At 41.3% G+C, this 26,454-nt stretch overlaps 1 protein-coding gene and 1 long non-coding RNA gene across 4 annotated transcripts in view; both read right to left on the bottom strand.

The window, feature by feature from the left end:
- NALCN (sodium leak channel, non-selective) overlaps positions 1–26,454 on the bottom strand; it is a 361,008-nt gene that overhangs the window by 50,110 nt on the left and 284,444 nt on the right. For all 3 annotated transcript variants that reach the window (XM_065592295.1, XM_065592302.1, XM_065592310.1), the window contains one exon: positions 7,136–7,209. In XM_065592295.1, coding sequence (XP_065448367.1) covers positions 7,136–7,209 — 74 coding nt within the window. The remainder of the gene's footprint in view (positions 1–7,135; positions 7,210–26,454) is intronic.
- Positions 1,468–2,494, bottom strand: LOC122172504 (uncharacterized). The gene is made up of 3 exons (XR_006172879.2): positions 2,344–2,494; positions 1,646–2,255; positions 1,468–1,552 (listed from the first exon to the last, which is right to left on the bottom strand). It is a non-coding gene; the product is annotated as an uncharacterized LOC122172504 (long non-coding RNA).

The following is a 26,454-nucleotide window of genomic DNA, read 5'->3' as shown; positions in this document are numbered from 1 at the left end:
GAATGACACTAAGGTCTCTCAAAGCAGAGACAATAGTAGGTTTTGATGTGCAAGTTCTCTCCTATAACGGCTTCTCACTGAGATAATGGAACAGCTTGTATTTGTATCTTTGTGAATATGAATTACTGTGCTCTTAGGCACATGCATGTGTATTTTATTATCCAGAAATAATTGTTTCCTTACATCCACGTGTGACTTCCACATAAATGTTTTCACATGCTTGTACACAACTCATTGAGATATCCAGTTGCTTTGTGAGTGGAGAACACAATCCCTTGCTGTACGTAAGAAAAGAGAACACTGCTTGCAACCAAAATAGTAAATTCTTCCTGTGACTACATTCTTATGCCATATTATTAAGTGAATAATGAAGCCAATTAAATAAATACTATAAAGGAACAGATCTGGATAAAGGAGCAGACCCGTTGAAAGATTATCAAGATTTTTAAAAAGTAAATGCCTACAGTTTGGTTCCTAAGTCCACATTTAGGTGTCTACATAAGTTGTCTGATTTTCAAAAATGCTGACAGTCCAGCAGTCCCTGTTGAAATCAATGGAGAAATGATGCAATGCCAGCGCTATAGGACTGAGATCAAGTGACTTGAAATAGATAATGCAAATTGTCAGCAGCAATGTGCAGGGAAGCCTTTCCACACTCACAGCACCACAGATGATGTGACAGAGAGGAGAGTTTTACAAGCTCCTTAGCTTGTTTACTAAACATCTCCTTACTTTTCTCTTCTGCCATCCTCTACTCCTCTACTTTTGCCTTTATGAATCCTTAGCAAGTGCCAAAATGTGCCTGACCATTCTCCCAATTGCTAAGGGCCAGATTTTGTAAAGATATTTTAGGCACCTTAAATGGCAAATAGGCACCTTGTGGGATTGTCCAAAAGCACCTAGTTGCTGAACTCCCATTGATTTCAATGGGTGTGAGATGACTAGGTACTGATGAACTGTCGAGGAACTGCCTGGTCTCTGATTCTGTAGGTCCTTTCTATAGGGCCCTCCTGGGCCCTGACTGGCTGCTTCCCCTGCAGCCACTCTAGCCTGCTTGGAGGACCTCTCCACTGCTCCTTTCTTGGGATGGGTGTGGCAGGACCCTGAGGTCTCCAGCAGGGAGCCTCTGGGCCTAATCCACCCCATCACACTAGCTCTGTTAGATAATAGAGAGAGTGCATGTTCATGTAATATGTAATGAGAGAGATAGGAAACACTGCAGAAAGACAAGTAGAAACATGTCAAGCTGGTTGCAATGTTTACTCGCTATGCAAAGCTCTGGATGCAGTTTATCCCTTCCTTCTCAGCAAATGCAGCTGCAGCAATGTCCTTCATGTTGATCTCTATATGCACAAAGGAAATAAAGTATGTTTAATAAGAACAAATTACTAGTCAAGTTAGAGGAAGAAATTACACTGAGCTTGATTGCAAGACAAGATCCTACAGGGAATATTATATACCATACATTACCAGGGAAAAACTGATGGGGTCCAAAGTGATGAATGAAAGGGGCAACAGCCCTACACATTATTTTCTTCCCATTTTAAAATCCCTGAAAAATAAGCAAAACAGACAGTAATTCAGCTAAATACTCCATGCCACTTCAAGATGCTGAACAGTTTGCATGTATTTTATAATACTGTACCTTCCACTAACAGTATGAGGCCGCTTGCTTTGCGGAAGGTGGTGCTCTGTGTGATGACTTTATTGGGAGGTCTGCTTATGTTGCTGTATCACTGCAATTTGAGGCTTGTTTCATAAATGAACATCATTTAGTTGAACTGCGCCAGAGACCCTATCCACATTTTTACCTGCTGCATACAATTCTCCTGGTGAGTCCTTTGGACAGAATCTTTAACAGAACATGGCAATGCTCCACCAGTAAACTCAATACACAAAATACTATCATACTCATTCATTACTGATGATGATGATAGGTTCTCTCACTGAATCTTTCCATTGTGGCATCCATGCTTCCAATAAACTTTTGTCATGCTCCAGAAGAGCACGCACCAGATGGATCCCAGCATCCACTTCTGTCATCTTATAGATTGCATTCACTATGGCACTGTTTGGACAGCAGGCCAAATGCACTTTGTTAACACAATCAAACAACACTAACTTTCAGATATTCAATTTAACTGTATTGTTGAAACAATTTGAAGCTGACTGGCCAAGCAAAATGGATTATTAATGCAACTTGGATATAACATAAAGCTTTTCTTCCTGGGTCCCTCTTATATGATCAGATGTTTCTAAAAAGAAAAGACAGTAAACAGTAAACTCGTCTTCTTCAGTGTCTATGCAATCTAGCCATCTAAAATGGCATATTTACATGCTCACCTCTTTAGCTATCTTGCATTCTGGTCTTCATTCTTGCCCTGTTGTCTAACCATTCTCTCTTAGCTGATGTGTGTCTGGGTATTTCCTTGGATTAAGGATGAGCCAGTCACAGAGCTTGCTTCATGATGATCCATTAAAAGTATGGAGCTCCCTTAGCACAACAAGTATAAAAAGGGGCAACATTTTCCAATGAGCAGATGCTAAGCAGCTCCTGAAATTCTTCATGTTTGACTTTGCTGGAGACTAGGTAGAATCCAGTGTCAGCCTTGGTTTCTAATGCTCTAAGAAGCTGATCATGACCAGACATACCTGAGATTAGTCATATCAGTTGTTTAAAAAAATTACAGGTATCCAATTCTAAAATTTAACAAAAAAGGAATCACAGATTTAAAGGAGAAACCCTGATTGACTTAGGGTTGAACTTGTCTTAAGTGACCACTCAAGGGTGGTCCAACACAAATTGGACCAACACAAATTGGTTGTTTAATGTGGAGGCTTTTTAATAAAGAAACAAACAAACTACTTACTATGTCTGAGGATACTCTGGGTTTGTGTCTTAAGACAGGAAGTTGCCTAATCAGGGTGGCCCATTATAACAACCTATTGAGATAGTTTAATCAGAGACTAGGTAAATATAAAGTAATGTCATAACCCTTTTATAAAGAGTTAAGAACTTGTTTTTCATTCATTCTGATATGCATAAGAGATCACTGTGTTTTGAAGAATGCTTTTATAAGAGCAGTTAAATAATCTACCAGAATACCAGCAAACTAGTAAAACTGAATTTTTAATTCAAGCACTACAACATATTTTAATGACACACTCAAGACATAGTTTGAGACATAAGATAAATGTTCCTTATTCATTCAGCTGTTTATTCCAACGGAAAGCTTCACTTATGCATGAGATAGGCTATTCCCTCAGGCTCAGGAAATGTCAGAAAAGCTTTGTCTGGAATAGTGAATACATTGTTGTTTATACTTAGCACTAGTTTACAATTTAGCTCTAAAATTAATTATAATGTAATGCATATCAAAAGCTACTCAACCTAATGTGGCTTATTTCCAAAACTGTCACAATTCATTACTTAATGATGACCTTTGAAGAAGTTGATTTTTTTGTCCAACAGTCCCTGAAACTTAGATGTTGCACTATGTAGATGATATGATATGCTGATGGGAAAATGACTCAGAATAGGCTCTACAGTAAACAGCCTCAGAGTTGGTCAGCTAACCTGTATCTGAACCAGACCCATGTTCTGCATTATTGACATAGGTAATCCGAATATTTTTGTTTTATTCATACAGCATCCAAAAATGTGCTAAGGCACTTTATAGGACCCATAAAAAGATGTGACATGGCCTGTGCCTCGTGAAGCTTGCAAACTATTATGTGATGAAATATGCATGTGTAGCAATAGGGGGTGATGAGGTGAGAAAGATAAGGCTCACTCACAGTGGTAAGATAGCGTGGTTATATGTGTATATCTGGATGGTTCCAGTATATTCACGCAAACGATTGTAGGGAGAAGATGATGGTGGCTGATAGAGTATTCCATTCTCAGTGTGTAGCATGTAATAGAGAGAGGAGTGGGGGAAGAAAACAAATGTGAGGAGAGTGGGGTCAAGGCTGGTGGTGCAGAGGGAGTGGGAGAAGCTCAACGGGAATGACTGGTAATTATTATATAAAACATAAAGGTGATGAATGATTCTGGGAATCAGATAGATATTTAGCTGGCATCCATGATGCTGGGTCTGGTGGCAGACAGGCAATTTTCTTCATCCTTACAAAAGCTATTTTTCTAGACTTTGATGATTCCAGATGATAATTAATCCATAATTGATGCTTGATGTCATCTTCAATTCCATTTCATTTGGTCCCAAGTTCTGCCCTTAGAAGGGTATGTAGGGCTCCCATTGCCACCAATGGGAGCATTAAGTGATCAATCAAGAGATGCACAAAGATGGAATTCATCCCATTGTGTACAATTTGCACTCTTTCTTGTTTATGTTAAAATATTTAGAATTTGATAAAAAATATTCTTCAATAAGGGTGGGTAAAAAGAACAAAAAAGGCAGCACAAAGCATAAAGCAGCAAGAACAGAATTAAAAGTCTTTTTGTTAAAATAATTTGAGCAAACTGAAGTTGTTCCAGAGCATCTTTAATTTAGAGAAGCACTTATACCCACCTTCATCCATACAAACAATGATGAAAAGCCTTTTGGTGGGACTCTTTAGAGAAGGGTAAACTTGAACTATTACTCAGTGTTTTAGGTACAAACATCACTTCTTTCACTGTCAGGTCTGTAATCTAGCTGAAATTCAAATGTCTCAGCTACTTTTATTAATGATAAAAACATAGTAGTAGTGATCAGTACAAAGAAAAAACATAATCTTCATGCAAGTTTGAGTTTCTCTGCTTCCTGTGAACAGTATGCTCAGGTTTAGCTGTGATATTTTATCACATTTCACACCCATCTTTTTTTTATTTTTTGCAAGATCCTTCTTCGAGGCTCCACTGTCATAAAAAAACTCATATTTAGTGACTTTCTGCACCAGGAAATCCACCCCTTATGTTGTGAAAATGCTTTCTTATGTTCGCATGTTAATGCCGAAGCTGTGACACCTAGGGCGGGCCCAGGCACTATAGTAAAGAAATGGCATCATCGGAACCCGCAGAGTAGGGAAACAGCTTGAGGCAGTTACTCATTGCCAAGAAAGCTACCTGTTCCTCTTGCTCAGAAGGAGGCTGCTTCTTTGTTAATGAATAAGCTACACTCTTGCGACTATTACTCCTCGAAGGCCCTATGCATCCTATGTTTGTGTGTAAAAGGCGGATGGGCCAGCAAACATTTTGCCCCCGTGGCAGGATCCCCTTACCATCTAAACTTCCCCACAAGGGCTCCAAGGAAGTTTGACTCTGCAAATCTGGGTGGGTAAGCACCTGGTGGTGAATATAAATTAGGACTGCTTCTTCCTCTGTCCTGTGAAACTGTCCCTGAGGGGGGATTCCAGGTTCAAATGTTCAAATATGCCTGTGGAAGCATAGATTCTGCAGATGCCATGCTCTGAAGGGACAAGTGAGAGCAGGCTACTAGCAAAGCAGAAACAAGGGGAATCTGTGTGGCTGTCCCTTGCAGTGAGAGCCAGATAAATTACCAGGAATCCACAGGTTCTGAAAGCAGAACTGCTGACTTCTTCTGAAGGAAGGAAACCTCACTATTATGATGGAAGAATTCATAGGAAACTCTGTGTGTTTCAATTGTACAGTTTCCTTTGTTCTACATGAGTTATTCTTGAATCTGGAAGAATGGAGCCTTAAAAAGATAAAAGCAGCCCATGAGTGGATTTCCTATGGGATACTGTCTGAGCTGAACTTTGAGCTGACTGACGCTTTGTGTAACCCCACTGGAGTCAGTGGAATTTCATGATTATAAATCAGCAACCTGTGTGTTTTCGTCAAATGCTGCTGAGAAGCCAATACATAAAAATGTATTGTAAAGCTTGACTAGTACGCGGGAACTGTGCTTATTTCTCCATGGGGCAACTTCTATAAAACCAAGAGACACTTACGTAATTGAAATGCTTATTAAAAGAATCCTAAGTTTCATTTGCAATGAATACTTTTGGCCTTGCAGTCACATCTTGACAAAGCATATCCAGTTGAATTGCTAATTGGTCACATTTACCATAGTTTTTAAAGAACGCTAAAGTTGTGTTAATCTCTACAGCACTTACTGTTACTTATTCTTTAGGAATATTAAAAAGAACAACAAAAGGTGGCTGCAATAATTTTTCTCAAATTGCATGTAATTCTGAGGCACTTTTCAACAATATTCACAGTTCGGGACTTGCACTGAACTCCTGTAATTTCATCCTGGAGTGCTCTTCATAAAGCATTGCAATATTTATTCTCATTTCACAACTGTATTTTTCTAATCAGTTATTCCTGATTTGTACTGCTATTTCCCTATTAGTGGTAGTTTATAATATATATTGTAAGTGTGCAAGCTTTGATGACACACAACTGTAGGTAGCAACAAATTAATGCTCTAAAAATTGTTGGCACAGATTTTACATATAATTTGAATGTTAATAATTCTAATTTAAACAATGTAAAACAAAAACTGGCATGAAAAGCTGTAGCAAGGTGAGAACTCAGGGGATAATTTTATGACATGATTCTTGCTCCTCTGAGACACATAGGGCCATGACTGTGTATCCCTTCTTCATGTTGCTGAGCATGTATTGGGACTACTTTTGCACGTGATCACCATTGTAAGGTGTCCACAATCAGTCCCACAGAGTTAATAATCTACAGGTCTTCTTTCTGTGCTATCTTGCATAGCTTACTTATGTGTTTGGTAGGAGTACTCCACTTGGGTTCCTGTACAAAGATTGTGCTGGAATTCCCAGGCACGAATGCAAAATAGAAGTGCTTTTGAAGAGTGATATCTTGGTTAATTCTAAGGGAAAAGGTGGAAAAAGCCAAGATTTAACTCTATATTATAAAACACTATCCATCTTTTGCCACTGTATCCATGAATAATATACCTTAAGAGCATGTTATCATCGGTTATTATCATTTACACAAAGAGGTAAAAACAAGTTGTGTTTTTTTTAATGCAAAGAGATACCCTGGCACAAATATTAAGCACACACTGTAAACTGACTTAATACTTTAGCACTCATGCAGAAGAAACAGATTAGAAATAATTCATTACTCATTAATGAGACCCATTTGTCATCCAAAAGATAGAAAGCATCAAATCAAATTACCCCTGTTTGTTACCTAAGGATTTTATTGATTGCTGTCTCCTTTTCCAGAAGATTTCTTGCCCTGATGCTGAAAACAGATTTACGGAGCTATAAAATAAAACAAGACAGTGCAATTTTAGTTGCTATATGGACAGTAATGGTTAAGTGCATTGACAGATCGACTGGTCAACACATTATGTGATATACACTTCCGCATAAAACACATGTTCATAGAGAAGCATAAATTACAACATAGTGGCTTCCATCATAAAATCAACATTTTCCCCGCTGCTCTATCACTGATCTCCTGTTGACATCTCCAGGTGAGAAGAGGTGGAAAATGATCAAAGTGGCCTTTTCCACAAAGTGCAGACTGATTCACTGCTATCTCCAGTGATGCCTGAGGTGCTAGCCTCTTTCTGCCATTGCCTGCCCTCCCCACATCTGTGCTGCTTGTGGAAGAGGAGAGAGGGTGAGCATTAATATCTGATCTTCCCTCCAGCACTGTTGCATTGGTTACCTTGCATGCCCTACATCAGAGGTGGGCAAACTATGGCCCGCGGGCCACATCCGGCCCGTGGGACCGTCCTGCCCGGCCCATGAGCTCCTGGCTTGGGAGGCTACCCCTCGGCCCCTCCCCTGCTGTTCCCCCATTCCCACAGCCTCATCTCATTGCGCAGCTGGCGCAATGCTTTGGGCGGTGGGATGGTGAGCTCCTGGAGCAGCGCAGCTGCAGAGCCGGGCCTGACCTGGTGCTCTGAGATGTGTGGCGGTATGGCCCAGCTCCAGCTGGGTGGCGCGGCTGTAGCGTCACCAGCCACCGGGTGCTCCAGGCAGTGTGATAAGGGGGCTGGGAGCAGGGGGGGTTGGATAGAGGGCAGGGGAGTTTGGGGTGGTGGTAAGGGGGCAGGGGTGTGGATAGGGGTTGGGGCGGTTGGGGGAGGAATAGGGGGTTGAATGGGGGCAGGAGTCCTGAGGGGGCAGTCAGGAAGGAGGGGGCGTTGGATGGAGCGGCAGGGGGCAGTCAGGGGCAGGGGTTCCAGGGGCAGTCAGGGGACAGGGAGAACGGGTGGTTGGATGGGGCAGAGGTCTCGTGGGGGGGCAGTCAGGAAGGAAGGGGGGTTGGATGGGGCGGCAGGGGGCAGGGGTTCCTGGGGCAGTCAGGGGACAGGGAGAAGAGGTGGCTGGATAGGACAAGGGTTCCGGGGGGCTGTCAGGAATGAGAGGAGGGTTGAATGGGGCGGCAATGGGGAGTCCGGGGGCGGTCAGGGGACAGGGAGCGTGTGTGTGTGTCCCAGGGAGGCTGTCAGGGAACAGGGGGCATTGGATGGGGCAGGAGTCCCGGCGGGGGAGGAGGGGGCAGATAGGAGGTGGGGGCCGGGCCATGACCCCCTCCCCTAACCGGCCCTCCATACAATTTCCGAAAACCGATGCGGCCCTCCGGCCAAAAAGTTTGCCTGCCCCTGACCTAGGGCACTGTTCCAAGAAGTTTCAATATACATGCAAAATATGTCTATTCAAATGTACAGAAACTCGAGAAGCTTGACCTTTCCCTGACTTTCGACATTTCCATGACTCTTCTATGAACTAAAATACATAAATTGACTGATTTTAAGGCCAAACAGGACCATTATGATCATCTAATGATTAAATGATAAAATATAGGGCCTATATGCTTCCACCACAGCTCCATTCAGTTCTCCTCCATTCTGTGCTGGTACTGGGCGAAGACATGGAGAGAGTATAAACACCTGATCTGCTTATCACTGCCATTCAATTCCCACAGAACTGCTTCCCAGAATGGAGGTAAGAACATAAACACTTTCTGAGCTGCTGCCTTATCTGCCTGGCCCCCTGCCCTGGTCATCTGTCTCTACATCCTGGGCTCTACTGCTGTTTCCGGTGAGGAGAAGGAAGCAGAATAAAGTCCAGCTTTCCTCAGTGGCTCAGGCAGCCAGGACTATCCTTTCCAAGTCTCCTTTTCCCTGCTGTGCTAGTTTTCAGGGAGAGAGGTAAATGCTACGCATATCTTGTGAGATAAGCCTTCCTGGAGGTTAGGATAAAGGCACAGACATACCACAAGAAAGACATTGCCAAGCCCAAGCACTGAACTGTTGGGATTCCCCCTCAGACCTCTTTCCACTCAGCTTCGAAGAACTCAGTTTGACTCCAGACTTCGTCACTCATGTATATTTATTGCATACAGCAATGTCACACTGAGCTGACTAGATTCGAACACAGAGCACATCACAGGTTCAAAGTTACACAGAAATCCTCTTTATATACATTTACACATCTCACTGCATTTACTATACATTGAATCACACATTTTGGGACTGGCTTGGTTACTTTGTAGGAACCAATCCCCGTACAGCATGCTCTGTTCATGCACTGTCCATGTTCAAAATACTCTTTACCTCATTTTTAAATTCCCAACGTATTTTGTCCATTGATATCTTGTTCTTTGTAAACAGTTCCCTTGGTATTTCTGCCACGTATCTTAGATAGTTCCGATATTCTGTTTCAGCTCATTGACCCCTTTACCTCTCTTAGTTAACACAAACATTCCGTTTTCAGCCTGCTGATCTATTTACCTCCATAATCCTGTCACTCAAGTCAAGCCAGGCCTACATTCCACCATCTTTATTTTTCTTTTTAATATTAGCATTCATTTCATTCGTATCATAGTCCTGCCTTTTTGTGCTCTCTTTTTAAAGTTTACCAGGCAAGAACACATTTCCAAGACCACAGTAGCTGTAATCATTTCAACCACTATTAATATTAGGCTCAAAGTACTAACCAGGGGGGTGCAAGCTCACCTCCTCTGGTACAGCCCACCAAGGTATTTCCACTGCAGGTACAGTATTGCCCCAGTTTCCTGTTGCTTGGCTATTATTTGGGCAATGGACACCAATGGCTCTATTTTCCCTTGTACTAGATAAGTGGTGTTAATGGACAAGGGAAGTCTAGGTGAAAAGCGATTGATCACAAGTGACTCCCATTTGGTGTTGTCTGTTACAGCCTCTGTCACATTCTCCTTAATCTGCACACTTGGCCATATGGCATGGGTTCCACCCTGAGTCAGAGAGGTGAAGTTCAGACAAAATCCATCCAGGCTCCCCTGTCATGGCGTCGTCCCCGTCGAGAAGCCGTGATAACCGAGAGCACATACTGTGTCTCCAGGCTGTATCACTTCCTTCACTCTCTCTTTAATAGTATAAGAGGGGTAGACGTGTTAGTCTGAATCTGTAAAAAGCAACAGAGAGTCCTGTGGCACCTTTAAGACTAACAGATGTATTGGAGCATAAGCTTTCGTGGGTGAATGCCCACTTCGTCGGATGCATGCGACGAAGTGGGCATTCACCCACGAAAGCTTATGCTCCAATACATCTGTTAGTCTTAAAGGTGCCACAGGACTCTCTGTTGCTCTCTCTTTAATGACTATTTGGGCCCAACCTTCCTCGCTTGTGGTCCTGCTCATTCATGCCGAGCATTCTCAGAACCATTTGTACTTGATTCATTTACAGTAGGTTGTGCTTATTTCCTCTTCTCCTCGTGTTGCTAGGTATTTTTGCGCCCGAGGCAAGAATATAAAATTGCGCCCTCCCCCAGGGCCGGCTCTTCGGCCGCGGGTCCCTCAGTCCCTCTTGGAGGGAAGGGCCTGCCTCCGAATTGCTGCTGAAGAATAAATGAAATGGCGGCGGTAGAGCCTGTGATTTTGGGGCGTCTAACTCATGATTTTTACTGCTTGGGCTGGTAATGTTGCTTCCAAGATGGTCTTTGTTTCCAGTCCAGTTCCAATCCAGAGAGGGACTCACAGGTTAAGAGAAGAGGGAGGTGCTGGATATCAGCAGTGGCCACTAGGGATCAGCATGTGTCCTGAGAATGCTGGGAGTTCAGGTTTGCAGGGCAGGATCAGGGGTGGCAGGTTTGTAGAAATTTTGGTGGTGCCCAGAACCCGCCCCCACCCAAACTCTGCCCCTCCACTTGCCCAAGGTTCTCGGAGGGAGTTTGGGTGAGGGAGGAGGTCTGGGGTGCAGGCCCTAGGCTGGGGCAGAAGATTGGGGTGCAGGGTCTGGGAGGGAGTTTGGGGATGGGAGGGGGTGCGGAGGGAGGAGGTGCAGGTTCTGGGAGGGAGTTTGGGGATGGGAGGGGTGCAGGGGTGAGGGCAGTGGGTTGTGGCTGCAGATGAGGGGTTTGGAGTGTGGGAAGGGCTCAGGGCGAGAGTAGGGGTAAGGGTTCTGTCTTGGTCTGGGAATGGGAGGTTTGGGGTGTGGGAGGGGCTCAGGGCGAGAGTCGGAGTGTGGGGGTGAGGGCTCTGTCTGGGGCTGGGAATGGGAGGTTTGGGGTGTGGGAGGGGCTCAGGGCGAGAGTAGGAGTGTGGGGGTGAGGGCTCTGTCTGGGGCTAGGAATGGGAGGTTTGGGGTGTGGGAGAGGCTCAGGGCTGGGGCAGAGGGTTGGGGTGTGGTGGGGATGATGGCTCTGGCTGGGACTGGGGATAAGGTGTTTGGGGTGCTGGAGAGGCTCAGGGCTTGGGCAGAGAGTTGAGGGTGCGGTGGGGGGTGAAAGCTCTGACTGGGGGTGTGGGCTCTGGGGTGGGGCAGGGCAGGGCTGGGGATTAGTTTGGGGTGCAGGCAGGCAGCTCTGGGACAGGGGCTAGAGAGGAGGACTCCCCCCAGACTTTTCCCTGCCGGCAGCAGCAAGTTCTGGGAGAGGAGTCCCCCCCCAGCAGCACACTCACCCCCACCACTGTCACTGCATGTGCTCCTAGGGCCCCTCTCACGTCCAGGAATCTCCCTCGCCTCCCCCATGGTGGGTGCCGGGGGGCGCTGTGTGCGCCTCCTCCCCTGCTGTTGCCCCTGACTGTAGCCTCATTGGGGGTGAGGGATGGGGCTGCCTCCTTGCCCAGCATGGGGCAGGAGCGGTGACTGCGGGTGGGGGAGCCCTGTGCTGCTGGAGGGTCCTGCCGGAAAAGGGAAGGGTCTGAGGGGGAAGGGCAGGCTCAGAGTCAGGCTGCCCTGGAAATGGAGCGGGGGGCACTAGGACCCTGTGGCAGCAGTTGTTGCAGAGAGGCAGCATGGAGCTGCTCTGCTCTGGGGCCGGGAAGAGGGGGTGGGAGCAAGTTGGGGTCGGGGGACACTCAGGGGAGGCACGGAGGAGGGGGGGGCGCAGGTGGAGCCAGGGGGGAGATCACCTGGGTTATAAATATCTCCATGCCAGCAGCTTTGTTTTTTTCTCTCCACCACTTTCTGCGCCCCCCCCACCCCATGGCTTTCTGCGGCCCGAGGCAAGTGCCTCACTTGCCTCGCCCTTGTTACGGCACTGTGTTTAACTAACTTGACCATTCCCCCAGTTGATTTTTTTTATTTCTTGAATAAAACATTGCCTGAATGCATAACAAGTTTAATATCATATATGCTGCACACAATTGCTTGAGAAACATTATTATTATGTAATGAATTAATTACAGTATTTACAGATATATTAATTCATTTCAAAGTTTGCGCAATGGATTCTGCCATAGTCAAATGTGTGCGCTGATACTGTTGCTAAATCATGTTTTACTATGTGGCCCGGCAGGTTCCAGGAGATCTGCAAGTAATGAACATTTTATATAGAGGAATAAATCATAACTGAGGAATTTATCCATTCCTGCACCTGTGATGAACATGGGGCCCTAGGCATCTCTCAAGACTTGACTATGTCAGCTATTTGGGAATCATTACCATAATCTCTAAGTAATCATTAGAAAAACATTTAGGAGCTTCTAGCAATCCCATCCCTATGTTTGATCAATCTGAAATAGTATCTTTAGGCACATCTCTTTAAAGCTATTTATTATAGATGGACCAGAAATTTGGCTTGTTTCATTCACCTGTATCTGGCCTAGGGATATAGGCACTAGGTCTTCAGAAGACTATATTTTTTGGTAGTAAAAAAAAACTGAAGCAGCAAGTATTTTTGTTTCTCTCAAAGTCCCAACTGATTCTGATTCATGGTACAACTTATTTATTTTACAGACTTTCTATGTCCTCAAAATACATTTTAATATATGCCAGGTGACCTTAAAATGTTCACCGTTTTGAAAGATTCTATCATTTCTTGAGCAAAACCATACCGCTGAGATGCATAATATCATTGAAAGCAGTAATTTTTTTCTAAACAGTTGCCCTTTTCAAGTGTGGATATTATATGCTTTGTAAGCTCCCTTCCCACTCATGCTTTTAACCTGTGCAATCTAAGAATAATGTTGATTATTTTTAAGAATAATTTTTATAAAGTAAATTACAGCTACATTTTCAAAGCACCATACTTTTGAGACCCTTCAACTTCCCAGAAAACCTGGGAGATGTGCATGAAACATTTCAGGAAGATCATTGTTTTTTGGGGGAACTTGGTGTTCCCCAAATAAGATAAACTAGATGTTGGGATTGTTGACTATAGGAAGAGCTGGAAGTCAAACAGGAAATATTAGTACGTAATTTAAGTTATAACTGAACTGGCATCACAGAGACTTGGTGGGATAAGTCTCATGACTGGAATTATGGCATAGAGGAGTATAGCTTGTTCAGGAAGGGTGGGCAGAACAAAAACAGAGGCGATGTTGCATTCTACATCAAGAATATATACACTTGTTGATCAGTTGAAAATCTCTGGGTAAAGATAGAAGGGCTAAAAATAGGGGTGACATCATAGTAGGAGTCTACTATAGACCAACAAATCAGAAAGAGGAGGTGGATGAGGCATTTCTAGAACAAATAAAAATAATATCCAAAACAGAAGACCTGGTAGTATCCAGTCGTACCGAGACATCTGCTGGAAAAGTAATGCAGCAAAACACAAAATTTCCAATAAGTTCTGGGAATGTATTGGAGGCAACTGTTTGTTTCAGAAAGTGGTATAAGTAACTAAAGGACAGCATTTTAGAGTTGATTCTGACCATCAGGGAACAATTGGTAGCAAATCTGAAGCTGGAAGGCAATTTGGGTGACAGTGATCATGAAATGATGAATTTATGATATGAAAGAAAGGAAGGAGTGAAAGAAACAGGATAAGGACTTCAGAAAATCAGACAAACTCAGAGAACTGGTAGATATGCTATGGGAAGAACAGCTAAGGGAAAAGGGAGTTCAGGAGAGCCGACAATTTCTCAAGGAGATAATATTAAATGCACAACTACAAACTATCCTGACATAAAGGAAAGATAGGAAGAATACTAAGGAGCCAATATAACTCCATCAGGAGCTCTTTTTAGTGACCTGAAAATCAAAAAGGAATCTTATAAAAAGTGGAAATATGGAAGAACTGTGAATGAGTAGTACAAAAGAATAGCACAAACATGTAGAGACAAAATCAGAAAGGCTATGGCACAAAATGAGTTACACCTAGCAAGGGACATAAAAGACAATAAAAAAAGGTTCTTTAAATACATTAGGAGTGAGAGAAAGATGAAGGGAAGTGTAGGTTCAATGCCTAATTTGGTTCAATCTTCATTAAAAAGGTTAATTGTGATCAGATACTTAACACAATTAATATTAACAACAAGGGGGAAGGAATGCAAGGCAAAATACAGAAAAAAACATGTTAAAATATTTAGATAAGTTGGATGTATTCAAGTCGACAGGGCCTGATGAAATTCATCCTAGGGCTCTTAAGGAACTAGCTGAAGCAATCTCAGAAATATTACCAAATATTTTTGAGAACTCATGGAGGGCGCTTGAGGTCCAAGAGTCCTGGAGAAAAGCAAACACTGTACCTATCTTTAAAAAGGATAACAAAGAGGACCTGGGAAATTACACATCAGTCAACCTAACTTTGAAACCTGGAAAGATACTGCAACAAATTATTAAACAAAAAATTTGTAAGCACCTAGAGGATATAGGATTATAAGGAACAGATAGCATGGACTTGTCAAGAACAAAACCTGCCATGTTCTCCACTAATGGCTGTGGTGCCTGTGTATGTAATCCTCGTCTGCAACATGTATACAATCCTATATAAGCGGTGACTTGTCTATATACATTAAAAGTTGTGTATACCTAATCTGAGCACAAGCAAAAAATGTAGACCCAACTCTTCAAGTGCACCTTTGAAGATTTGGCCAACAATATCTGGGAGTGACAACCTTGAGGAAGAATTCTTTAGAAGTGCCCAAAATATCCATTTCTCATATTTAAAGGCAACAGTTGAGATCAATCAAGTATCAACAGTCAAAGAGATTAATCAATTTCAGGTACTAATGGGCCTACTAGAAAAAAAGCTCATTCAGGAAAGCATTGCAGTTTTTTACATATTAAGTATTTTTTCTTAAGTTATTTTATATATTAGATCAGGGGTCGGCAACGTTTGGCACGTGGCTCGCCAAGGTAAGTACCTTGGCGGGCCAGGCCAGTTTATTTACCTGCTGACGTGGCAGGTTTGGCCGATCGCGGCCCCCACTGGCAGCCGTTCGCCGTCCTGGGCCAATGGGGGCGGCGGGAAACCGCGGCCAGCACATCCCTCGCCCACGCCGCTTCTCGCTGCCCCCATTGGCCCGGGACGGCGAACCGCGGCGAGTGGGGGGCCGAGATCGGCCGAACCTGGCGCGTCAGCAGGTAAATAAACTGGCCTGGCCTGCCAGGGTACTTATCCTGGTGAGCCGCGTGCCAAACGTTGCCGACTCCTGTATTAGATAATTAAACCAAGATACTCCCTACTTCAGTTTCCAAATTTACATAGTGTCACAGACAAAATGCTAATGACACATTGTAAGTGAGGACATACACTTGGGTTTAATGATTGCTGTTTCATTTAATAATGTCTTCATGTGGCATGCTGGTACATATAAGGAGTGTGGCAATTAAAACTTGTGATGCCTGCAGAGTTCCTGAATCATGTAGAGGAAATTATTAGTAGTTTTAATGTAGAAAAAACAACACTTGATTACATGATATAGATTTAAGTAAGTATATTATACTCTATTAAGCTTATTTTAGGTTATACCGATTTAGCCTGCTGTTTTCTTTTATTATATATTGTAAAGTGCTGTGAAGACTCACTAAGTATATGGTTATTAGTTATTTATTTGTTTGTTATTTATGCAGCCCATAAAGGTGCACAGTGCAATGACTACAGTGTTATATAACTTTTTATTGTATTGCATTATTATTTCTCAGTGGAAGACAGTGCCCTGCTTTTGCCTACAACATCTGATTATTGTTAAATATGTTCTTAAGAACTTTTATTTTAAAGAACTCCTGCAGGTTATTTTAATCGGAGTGGAACAGCTGTGGCAGGTCAGCAAACCACTCTTAAAGCTTCATCAATAAAAAGATTTTAGATGGCTGTCATGGAAAACACACACTACTAGGAAACCATTACCAGGGCTCTTCTTTTGATTCCCAGATTCCCAAGAATTTATTTGTTCAGGTGCTGCCTGAGAACACAGAATTAAGAAATCATTGACCTGTCTCTAATGTTTTTTCAACAAGTGCTGGCACATTTCACTACTGCCACTGACAGAGTGGATTTAAAATAGCCAAAATTACTCCATCCTGATAGGGAGTCTGACTTTTTATTCTTTCATTTTTCTTAGGAAGAGTCAGTTACCCAAAATGCGTGCAACAAACCATTATAGCATATGCCAGTTTACAAAAAAAAAATCACAGAGCAATATTGCTTTGCAGCACCACATGCTGCTGTAAAAGGGTACTACACATATTTTAATGGTAAACTATTTTTTTAATTAAAAAAAAAAACATTAAAAAAATCCAAGGCTGTTCTTTCTGGATAAAAAGATTTAGTTCATGAAATAAAAATCAAGGCATCACAGGACAATACTGATTTATTAATTATGCTAGATCAAATCTAATGATTATGGGTTAGTTCCTCAGCTCATGTAAAATGGCATAGTTCCATTGACTTCCTCTGAGGATCAGGTCCAGTGATGTTAAATATTGCAAACTACTACTGAAAATTCAGATTTTGCTATATTTATATGTCCTAGAAACATTTTCCAGTGTACAGAGAGAATTGCACAGAAATATTTTTTTTATATTAAATTTTACAGAGCCAGGGAAAGTGCAAATTACATTATATTAATTTTGATATTACACCAATAGGAAGTTGTTAACAGAAGCATGAAGGTTAGTTCAGGTGGATGTTTTGTAATAAAAGACCTGGATTCATAGTGGGCAGTGAAGTATAATAAATCCATGGAATGTTTTGGGGACCACTGATAAGGTAGATGTAATATACTTTTCCATGGTAACCTCGGAACTGTTCTTCTAAACATGAGGAGTTTGCAGTTATGTAACGTTAATAGCAATGCAATATTTTAAACATAATTACTATTTCCCATCTGTAGAACCATATGGAAATATTTGTCTGTTCTATCCTAGGGAATGCAAGCAAGAAAATAACATCCACCGTGTGTGTTTTACTTGGGAGTTTGGCAGATGTCAAGTGGTGGTTTAATTTATACAGCATAGCTGAATGAAGAGCCTACTGTATATTATATCTGTTATTTAAAAATATAATCTGTATTGAGGGTGAAAACATGTAAGAGTTCATGTAATATAGCAGCATAATTTTCAACAAATAATGAGAAAATCTTATGTCAGTTTTGACAGAAACTAGCTAATAATTCAATGTTAAATTACATTTTGGGGACTCATTGCCTTCAAACTCACTCAAAGATGTTTTGTAGATCACCCTTTAAATCCATACATGATTTATTTGTTAAGTAACATTGATACTTTTGTGCCTATTCATATGTGTGCCCACTGACTTATTTTGATGGCTGACTACTGGCTCTCAACCTGGCTGCTGCTGATGACATCAAATGGCTGGGCACATTGCGCATACACTGATATGTTTCTTGCTTGAGGAGCTCAGCTACTACAGAGGTGAGCACAGTATAAATACCTAGATAGACAGTCTGATAGACTGCCAGACGTTTGGGGTCACATTGTCAAAGATAATTAGGCGCCTAAGGATGCAGGTAGGCATCTAGTGGGATCTTCTAGAGCACCTAAGCTGGTTAAGCACCTAAATCCCATTGAAATCAATAGGAATTAGGCACCTAACCTGCTTAGGCTCTTTTGAAAATTCCACTAGGGGCCTACTTGCATTTTAATCTGGCCCCTAGACAAGACTGTCCTCACAGAGCAGCCAAGAAAGTGAATTTCAAACGCATCATTCCAACAAGGAGGCAGGGCTTGACTCTCTCCATCAACTGAGTGGGATGGGAAAGGAGTTTGCCCTTAGCCCTGTGGCACCTTCAAGACCCTCAAAGCTCTGACTCCTTCTTTAGCCCTCCTACAGAAGCCATGCAACTGAGAGTTCTCTAGAACATTACCAGAAGTGAGAGAGTGATTATGATTATGCTGACAAGGTTAACAGTTTATTCATGATGCCCCTCTGGGCTTGAAGGGGAAGATCTAGCATTTCTGCCACCCTTAAATCTTACCTTCTCTTTACTCACAGAACCTGATCCCCATGGAGGAGCTTCTATGGGGTCGGGGGACCCATGCTACAGAACTGGCATTCTTCCCTTCTATGAACCGTCATACCAAGATCTGACGTATCTGCATTCTCTCTCGTTACAGAAACAGAGGGAAAGTGATCTGGACAATTGGTGTTTTGCACCAAAGCCTTAAAAATTTCAAGTGAAACACTGAGGAAGTAGAACACTGAAGTGAAAAGAAGGGAATTAATTATGGAATTCAAAGAGCACCAGAAATTCTTAGTCTCTAAATTTCATTTCTATTGGATGATAACTATGAAGATTGGTCTCCCCTCAGAATACAGTTTAATATAGGGAGGACAGATAGGTCTTTTTTCAGAGAGAAATTTGGATATGATGCCTTGTGCTATGGTGATAAGCACTTTAAAAATACTAAAGGCCAGAGAAAGACTGTAATAAGAACAGTTTCATATGAATTAATGTTGTTCTTTCTTTTGTTCTCAAGACAATCGTGGTCAAAGGGGTGGAGTATGTGTGCTGATTACACACACACAGTATGGTATTTTGAATTGTGAGAATGTGTTCAACAAAGCTTGACTTTTTCAGTATTCTGTAATTTGATGGACTGGACATATCAACTACTAGCCATAGATTAGTTTTGCTGAAAACATGAAGTGAAACTTTTCAAAATTCATAATATAAGAAGAGGTCTGTTGGTTCCTTTCCAGACACGAAGCTGAAATATTTTCACTACATTTTTAAAATATTAACTTAATTAGAAAACCTGGAATGAGAACAGACAGGACAAAATGAATTTTTTTTAAATTAAGACTGAAAAAATGAAAGAATCATAAGCCATTCTCATAATAGCAGATAGATTGTTTTAATGGCCTTTCTGAATGTCACAGCTACATTTCTGCAATATCTTGTGATTCACCTGAATAGTTAAGACTGAAGAATTAAACTCTGTTTAATTTAGTGGCTTTATAAGCAAGCTGTAATTCTAGGACACGGGTGAGAAACTCAGTGAAGGAAGAGTAACTAAACAAAGTTTGACTGAAATCTGTTGATCGATGTACACAAACTTTCTGCAAAGATTAATTTAGAAAAATACAGATAACACTACTATTGGGTGCATTATTTATTTTTCAAAATGCAAACTCCAGTTTCAGCTTTGGAACTACTATACCCATGTTCTATTATGTTCTGTTATTTTCTACTATATTCATAGGCAATATGATAAGCCAGAGTGTTCTACCAGGTTAATAATTAGAAAAGGAAAAGTTAGAGTACTCTGGAAGACGACAGAATGCAGCTGCATCATTTGTCCTAATATCTTGAGTCACGAGAACACTATATCCAGAATTAAGTCCCTATGAGTAGGGACACACCAAATTCACGGCCATGAAAAACACGTCACCGACTGTGAAATCTATCTGGTCCCCCGCCACTCTGAACTCTGGTCTTTTGCATGTTTTTGCCCTATGCTATACAGATTTCTAGGGGGAGACCAGTGTTTCTCAAATTGGGGGTACTGACCCAAAAGGGAGTTGCAGGGGGGGATCACAAGGTTATTTTGGGTGGGGGGCGCACTATTGCCATCCTTAGTTCTGCGCTGCCTTCAGAGCTGGGTGTGGTGCCTCACCAGCAGCAGCAGAGAAGTAGCAATACCATACCATGCCACACTTACTTCTGCGCTGCTGCCTTCAGAGCTGGGTGGCTGGAAAGTGGTGGCTACTGACTGAGGGCCCAGCTCTGCAAGCAGCAGCGCAGAAGTAAGGGTGACAATACCATACTATGACATCCTTAATTCTGCGCTGCTGATGGCGGCGGCTCCGCCTTCAGAGCTGGGCTTCCGAGCAGCAGCTGCCACTCTCCAGCTGCCCAGCTCTGAAGACAGCGCCACCACCAGCAGCAGCGCAGAAGTAAGGTTAGCAGTATTGCAACCCCCACTACAATAACCTTGTGATTCCCCCCTTCCTCCCACAACTCCTTCTTGTGTCAGGACCCCTACAATTACAACACCGGGAAATTTCAGATTTAAATAGCTGAAATAATGAAATTCAGGGTGGATAAAAATCAATGATTTTTTAAATTTAAATCAGATTTTTTTGATAAAATGCTTTTTGAGGAAAAAACCTATATAAAGATAGTTTTAATTAAGATACATTATCGCTCAAAGATATCTCATCATGGAATAGGGATTATAAATTCCAATTCTATAGTATGAGACAATATATTCATGTAATGTTTAAGAAAAGTTTTGTAAATAAGTTCATGGATTAGGGACCCAATCTTATGGAGTTATATTACAAGCATTAAAAAAACGAATGGGACAAGCACTCTCTCCAGCTCATTTTCTTGCAAATATTCTCAATACTTGGTACCAGGTTGAAACCTTAACTGCCAAAGAAGAGGAGTTGACTATGACATGGACGTCCAGCAATCATCCCTCCATAATGCCAACTATAATAAACTTCAGAGCTAAGGGTGAACCATTCAAGAAATATATGTTTGCTGATGATGTTTTAAAGAAAGTCACGCCACTGAACTGATGGAAGTCACTTAAGCACTTGGATTTAGAGTCTGTTGAAGTGATAATCTCACTTTTAACAGCAGTAGCTTCTTCTGCCGGTGTAGAAAGAATATTTTCTTCCTTTGAACTAATTCAATCCAAATTGAGAAATCGTTTGGGACCTGAAAAAGCAGGAAAACTTGTTTTTCTTTTCCAGATTATGAACAAACAGGAAAATGAAGGTGAAGACGACTGATTTATCTGCAAAAGCCAATATTTTAAATTTCTCATGTTGACCTGGCTGACATAGTTGATTTAATTTTGTTTTTTAAATATTTCGTGTAACTATTTTAGTTAAAAACAATTTTAACAAAAACAAACCTGATTTTAAAAAACTTGAATGTTTAACTAAATTCAAAAATTCATATGCTTGTTTTATATATATATGCAAATACTCACCAGCAACCACACATCACTGAACAAAACCACTGACCCAGGAACCTATCCTTGTAACAAAGCCCGATGCCAACTCTGTCCACATATCTATTCAAGTGACATCATCATAGGACCTAATCACATCAGCCATACCATCAGGGGCTCGTTCACCTGCACATCTACCAATGTGATATATGCCATCATGTGCCAGCAATGCCCCTCTGCCATGTACATTGGCCAAACCGGACAGTCTCTCCGCAAAAGAATTAATGGACACAAATCTGACATCAGGAATCATAATACTCAAAAACCAGTGGGAGAACACTTTAACCTGTCTGGTCATTCAATGACAGACCTGCGGGTGGCTATTTTACAACAGAAAAACTTCAAAAACAGACTCCAACGAGAAACTGCTGAGCTGGAATTGATATGCAAACTAGACACAATCAACTCAGGATTGAATAAGGACTGGGAATGGCTGAGCCATTACAAACATTGAATCTATCTCCCCTTGTAAGTATTCTCACACTTCTTATCAAACTGTCTGTACTGGGCTATCTTGATTATCACTTCAAAAGTTTTTTTTCTCTTACTTAATTGGCCTCTCAGAGTTGGTAAGACAACTCCCACCTGTTTATGCTCTCTGTATGTTTGTATATATATCTCCTCAATATTTATTCCACTCTGTATGCATCTGAAGAAATGGGCTGTAGTCCACGAAAGCTTATGCTCTAATAAATTTGTTAGTCTCTAAGGTGCCACAAGTACTCCTGTTCTTTATGCTTGTTTTGTTAAAATATTATGTTTGCTGTTGAAGAAAAAAATCCAGAATACATAACGTTGTTGTTTTAGTTAAATAAAACAATTTAAATGTCTGTCTGGTGATGTTCTCCTCCTAATACAGCATGGCAAGAAAATCCTCCAAATATTAATGATTAACCTGTTGAATTGGAGTTCACCATCCAATGACTTCATAAACATCTGCTTCAGTTATCTTTGATAAATGAAATAACCAAACAATCATTCATTTTCTGATGTAGCTGTAAAACTAATCTGAAAAGTTTTCAAAATAAATCATTTAAAAATGTATAGTGTGTGCCTTCTAAAAATGAAACCTACATCTATCTCTGAGTTGTGAAGAATATGTATTAGGGTTATAACAACTAATAAGAATGCACTTTTATGTAGAAATTCATGATTAAATCGAGTCTTCCTGACTAGTGATTTGATTTCAATCAAATCCACTATGATGAAATTTAAGATTTTTCAAATCCTATGACGGTGAAATTGACCAAAATGGACCATGATTTTGGTAGGGCCATACCTATGAGACTGATTAGCTTGTGACAGTAGGCGATCATTAACATGGGAAGTGGAAACTCAGTGAGAACTATTCCATGTAAGTCAATGGGTCTCTTTCCATTTACTTCAATTATTTTTATTATTTATTATTTGCATTAATGGAGGCTACATTGGAACATTAAAATATGCTTTAAAATGTGTCAAAGACTATTTTAACATTGCAATTAAAACCACTTTCTTAAAAATAACATCCCTTTTTATAACATTTACTGATTTCTTTTTGCAGTAAACAGAGAAATAATTAACAAAAGAAACTGACTGCATATCAGAATAGGAGACTCTGGAACAAAGAGTAGATGGCACACATTTGAGTGTTCTGAAAGGAGTTCTGAATGAAGTCACTGAGATGCAAACCAAACCAAAAAAGCAATCTTTCATTAAGAGATTATAGTAAATGTTTTACCTATCTTTTAAAAAAGGACACTAGGAATAATCCTCAGAATCATAGACCAGCGAGACTTACTTCAGTACAAGAAAACAGGTTGATATGATAATTAAAAAAAAAAGAATAATAAAACACTCAGATGAGCATGATACACGAGGGCAGTGGTGGGCAACATGCGGCTCACGGGCCACAGGCTGCCCACCACTGCACTGGGGCCAAACCAATACAGCTTCCATATAGGAAAAGCATGCTTCTCTCTAATCTATTAGAATTCTTTGAGCATGTTCACCAAAATAATGGATAGTGGAAAAATGTATTTGGTGTTTTAAAATGCCTCTGATATAGCCCCATACAAGATATTAGCAAGACTGTGATGTGGTAACAGAGAGGCCTAACAAAGTTAAGCAAATGGGTAGCATGACAACAGATGAAATTCTATGTTGATAAATTCTTTAGAAAGAATGATTTCTACTATTCATATGCATCACTGTTAATCATTTTTGTTGTCATCTCAGGGAAAAGGAATGGGCACAATTGTGGACAGCTCAGAAAAATCTACTCAGTAAACAGCAATTGTTAGAAGAGCAAACAGTATACCAGGATGTATAAAGAATGGGTTGGACTGAATATATATATTACACTACCACAATAAAAAAAAGGTGTGTTCAAACCTTGAATTCTGTGTTCAGTTCTGATCACCCTATCTTGAAAATAAATCCCAGAGAAAGAAAGGGGTCCAGCACTAAAGGATGAAAATGATTAGAGGAAAGACTTCTATCTGAGGAGAGAATGAAAAGCTTAGTACTGTTTAGTTTGGGTTAATTACAAAGAAGGTGAATGAGAAGGGACATGATAGAATACAAAATAACGAATGGCATGGATAAGGTAGATTGGGGACTCCTATTTACCCTTTTAAATTAAAAAAACAGAGACACTGAAAGACATTTTCAAGAATACATAGTCTGTGGAACCCACTGTCACAAGATATTGCTACAAGACATCTTTCAAGCCCTCTGAGCAGGATTCAAAAAGATTTAGCTATGTGTGGATCATGAGAACATTCCTGGTTACACTAAACAGAATAAAAATGTGTGAGAGATAGATGCTGTGGCTCAGCAAAGAATAGAAGCATGTTCTTCTTATTAATTAACAGTGATGAATATTAAGACAGAGACTTTTAATTGGACTCTGTATTCTAGGGGGAGCCAGTGCAGAGAGTAGATTACTGGGGTGATGAATTCATGGTGACTTGTGGTGCTCAGCAGATAAGCAGTGAGTTTTGTACCAGCTATAGCACATGCATAAGTGCTTGGATGAACAGGGATAGACTTAAGCATGCATTTGAAGTTCAAAAGGTGGTTAAATGTTTTGCTGAATCAGAGCCTTTAACTCTAATTTTTCAGGGCATATATCAGCCACTTATTAAGAGGGTTAGGAAGAAATTTCCTCTGTGGGCAGATCATTCCATTATGAAGGTTCTTGAACCTTTGTCCAAAGCACCTGACACCGGCCCATTGCTGGATGCAGGATGTTGGGTTAGATGGATCATTGTTAAGACGTAGTATCCCATCACCTATGTTACTATGATGGCCCCTAACAGTTTGTGAATCTGCAAGTAAATGAGATATTTGGGCACATTTGGGTCAAATCCTACGAAGTGCTAAACACTTTTTGTGAGGTACTGAGAGCCCTCAACTCCCACTGAAGTCAAACAGAATTGAGGACACTTGGCATCTCCTAGGGGGTGCTCAGCCCCTTGCAGCATCAGGCTCATAACTGGGTTAACGTTTGTGTACCAGCTCTTTCAACTTTAATAGGCATCAGCAGGATCACATCTGGGAATGAAGCCAAATAACTGGAAAAAACTCTAGCTGGTACGAAACTCAGCTGACTGTCTGCCATTCAGCACAGGTCACTGTGAACACATCATCCCACTGCTCCACGCTTTGTGCTGGCTCTCCATTGAATAGAGTCCAGTTCAGGGGCTCTCTTTCTATTCATAGCACTCCTTGGTATTGCCTCTCGGTTACCTGAGAGATTGATTACACCTTTGTGACCATGACCTTCCAACAGATCCATTCCAGCGGAAATATGAAACCAAAGGGAGAGACATATGGACAGGGGAGGCAGACCTTTCACACGAGCTGGACCTAAATTACGGAAATCACTCCCTCAAGAAATAAGAATGGCTACTAATCTCACAGTTTTCAGAGCTTAATGCAAAACCCATTCTTCATTTTACTTTTCCACAATCCGCTCTTACGTTTTCATGTGAGAGACAATAAAGGAAAAAGAAAACAACAACAACAACGATTTTTGCTACCTTTCAGGCTACTTCTACAGGTGCAGAAGCAGCTCAGATACTTAGCTACATAAGTGCCTAGATATATGAACAGATTTCCAAAACTCACCCCTTCTTTATCCACTTTTGTAAGTATACACATGAATATCAGTACACATAAGCCACAAGCACTTTGAAAGTTCATCTTAGAAGCCTATCTGTTTTGAAATATGATTAAATAGTTATGTGCTGTTTTGTGTGGTCAAAAGATGAGCCAAGTTATGAGTGAGTTTGTTCCTAACTTGGATTTTTGACAGGGTTTGCTGAAGCTGTGTATGCTTTATAGAATACATTCTGGGCAGTTTTTTGTCACTTTGATTCTAGGTTTGTGATAAGTTTTCTGCAGCTCTGATGCATCCTGTCAAAGCTTTCATTACCGGAGCTTTGTTGTAAGCACAGGACTGTGTCTCCAGATTTTTTTTTTGACTTTTCATTTGCTATGACTCTGCCTCAGTCTCTGCTGCAGGTGCCCCCCGCTACCTGCTGAAATGCAACCTCCTTCCAACCAATCATCTGCCCCCTTTACCCCCAGCAGAAACAATCAAGTTCTCCTCTGTAGATTCCAAGCACTGGGCATTCACATCTTGTTCCAGGTGGATGTGGGGCACTTCTTAGCAGGCCACCAAGGTACCTGTCATGCATACATGGAAGTGAAAATGAACACCTCCTGGTCAATTCCCGCAGCCCCACCCCACAATCAGTAATGTTTGTTTATTGCCATGACTGTAATTCTCCCAATTCATCTTTTCTTCTTTCTATAGCTCCTCCCCATCTATTTCTTAGATAAAATGTACTGAGGCATCACACACCTGTACTTGTGTTTTCTTTCACTAATACTCTTTCTTCCGTCAGCGGTTATCTTGGGATGC

Source organism: Chrysemys picta, chromosome 1, assembly GCF_011386835.1.
Source record: "Chrysemys picta bellii isolate R12L10 chromosome 1, ASM1138683v2, whole genome shotgun sequence".
NCBI classification, from domain to species: Eukaryota; Metazoa; Chordata; order Testudines; family Emydidae; genus Chrysemys; species Chrysemys picta.
Note: the sequence above shows the minus strand (reverse complement) of the source record. Positions and strands in the feature narration are given on the sequence as shown.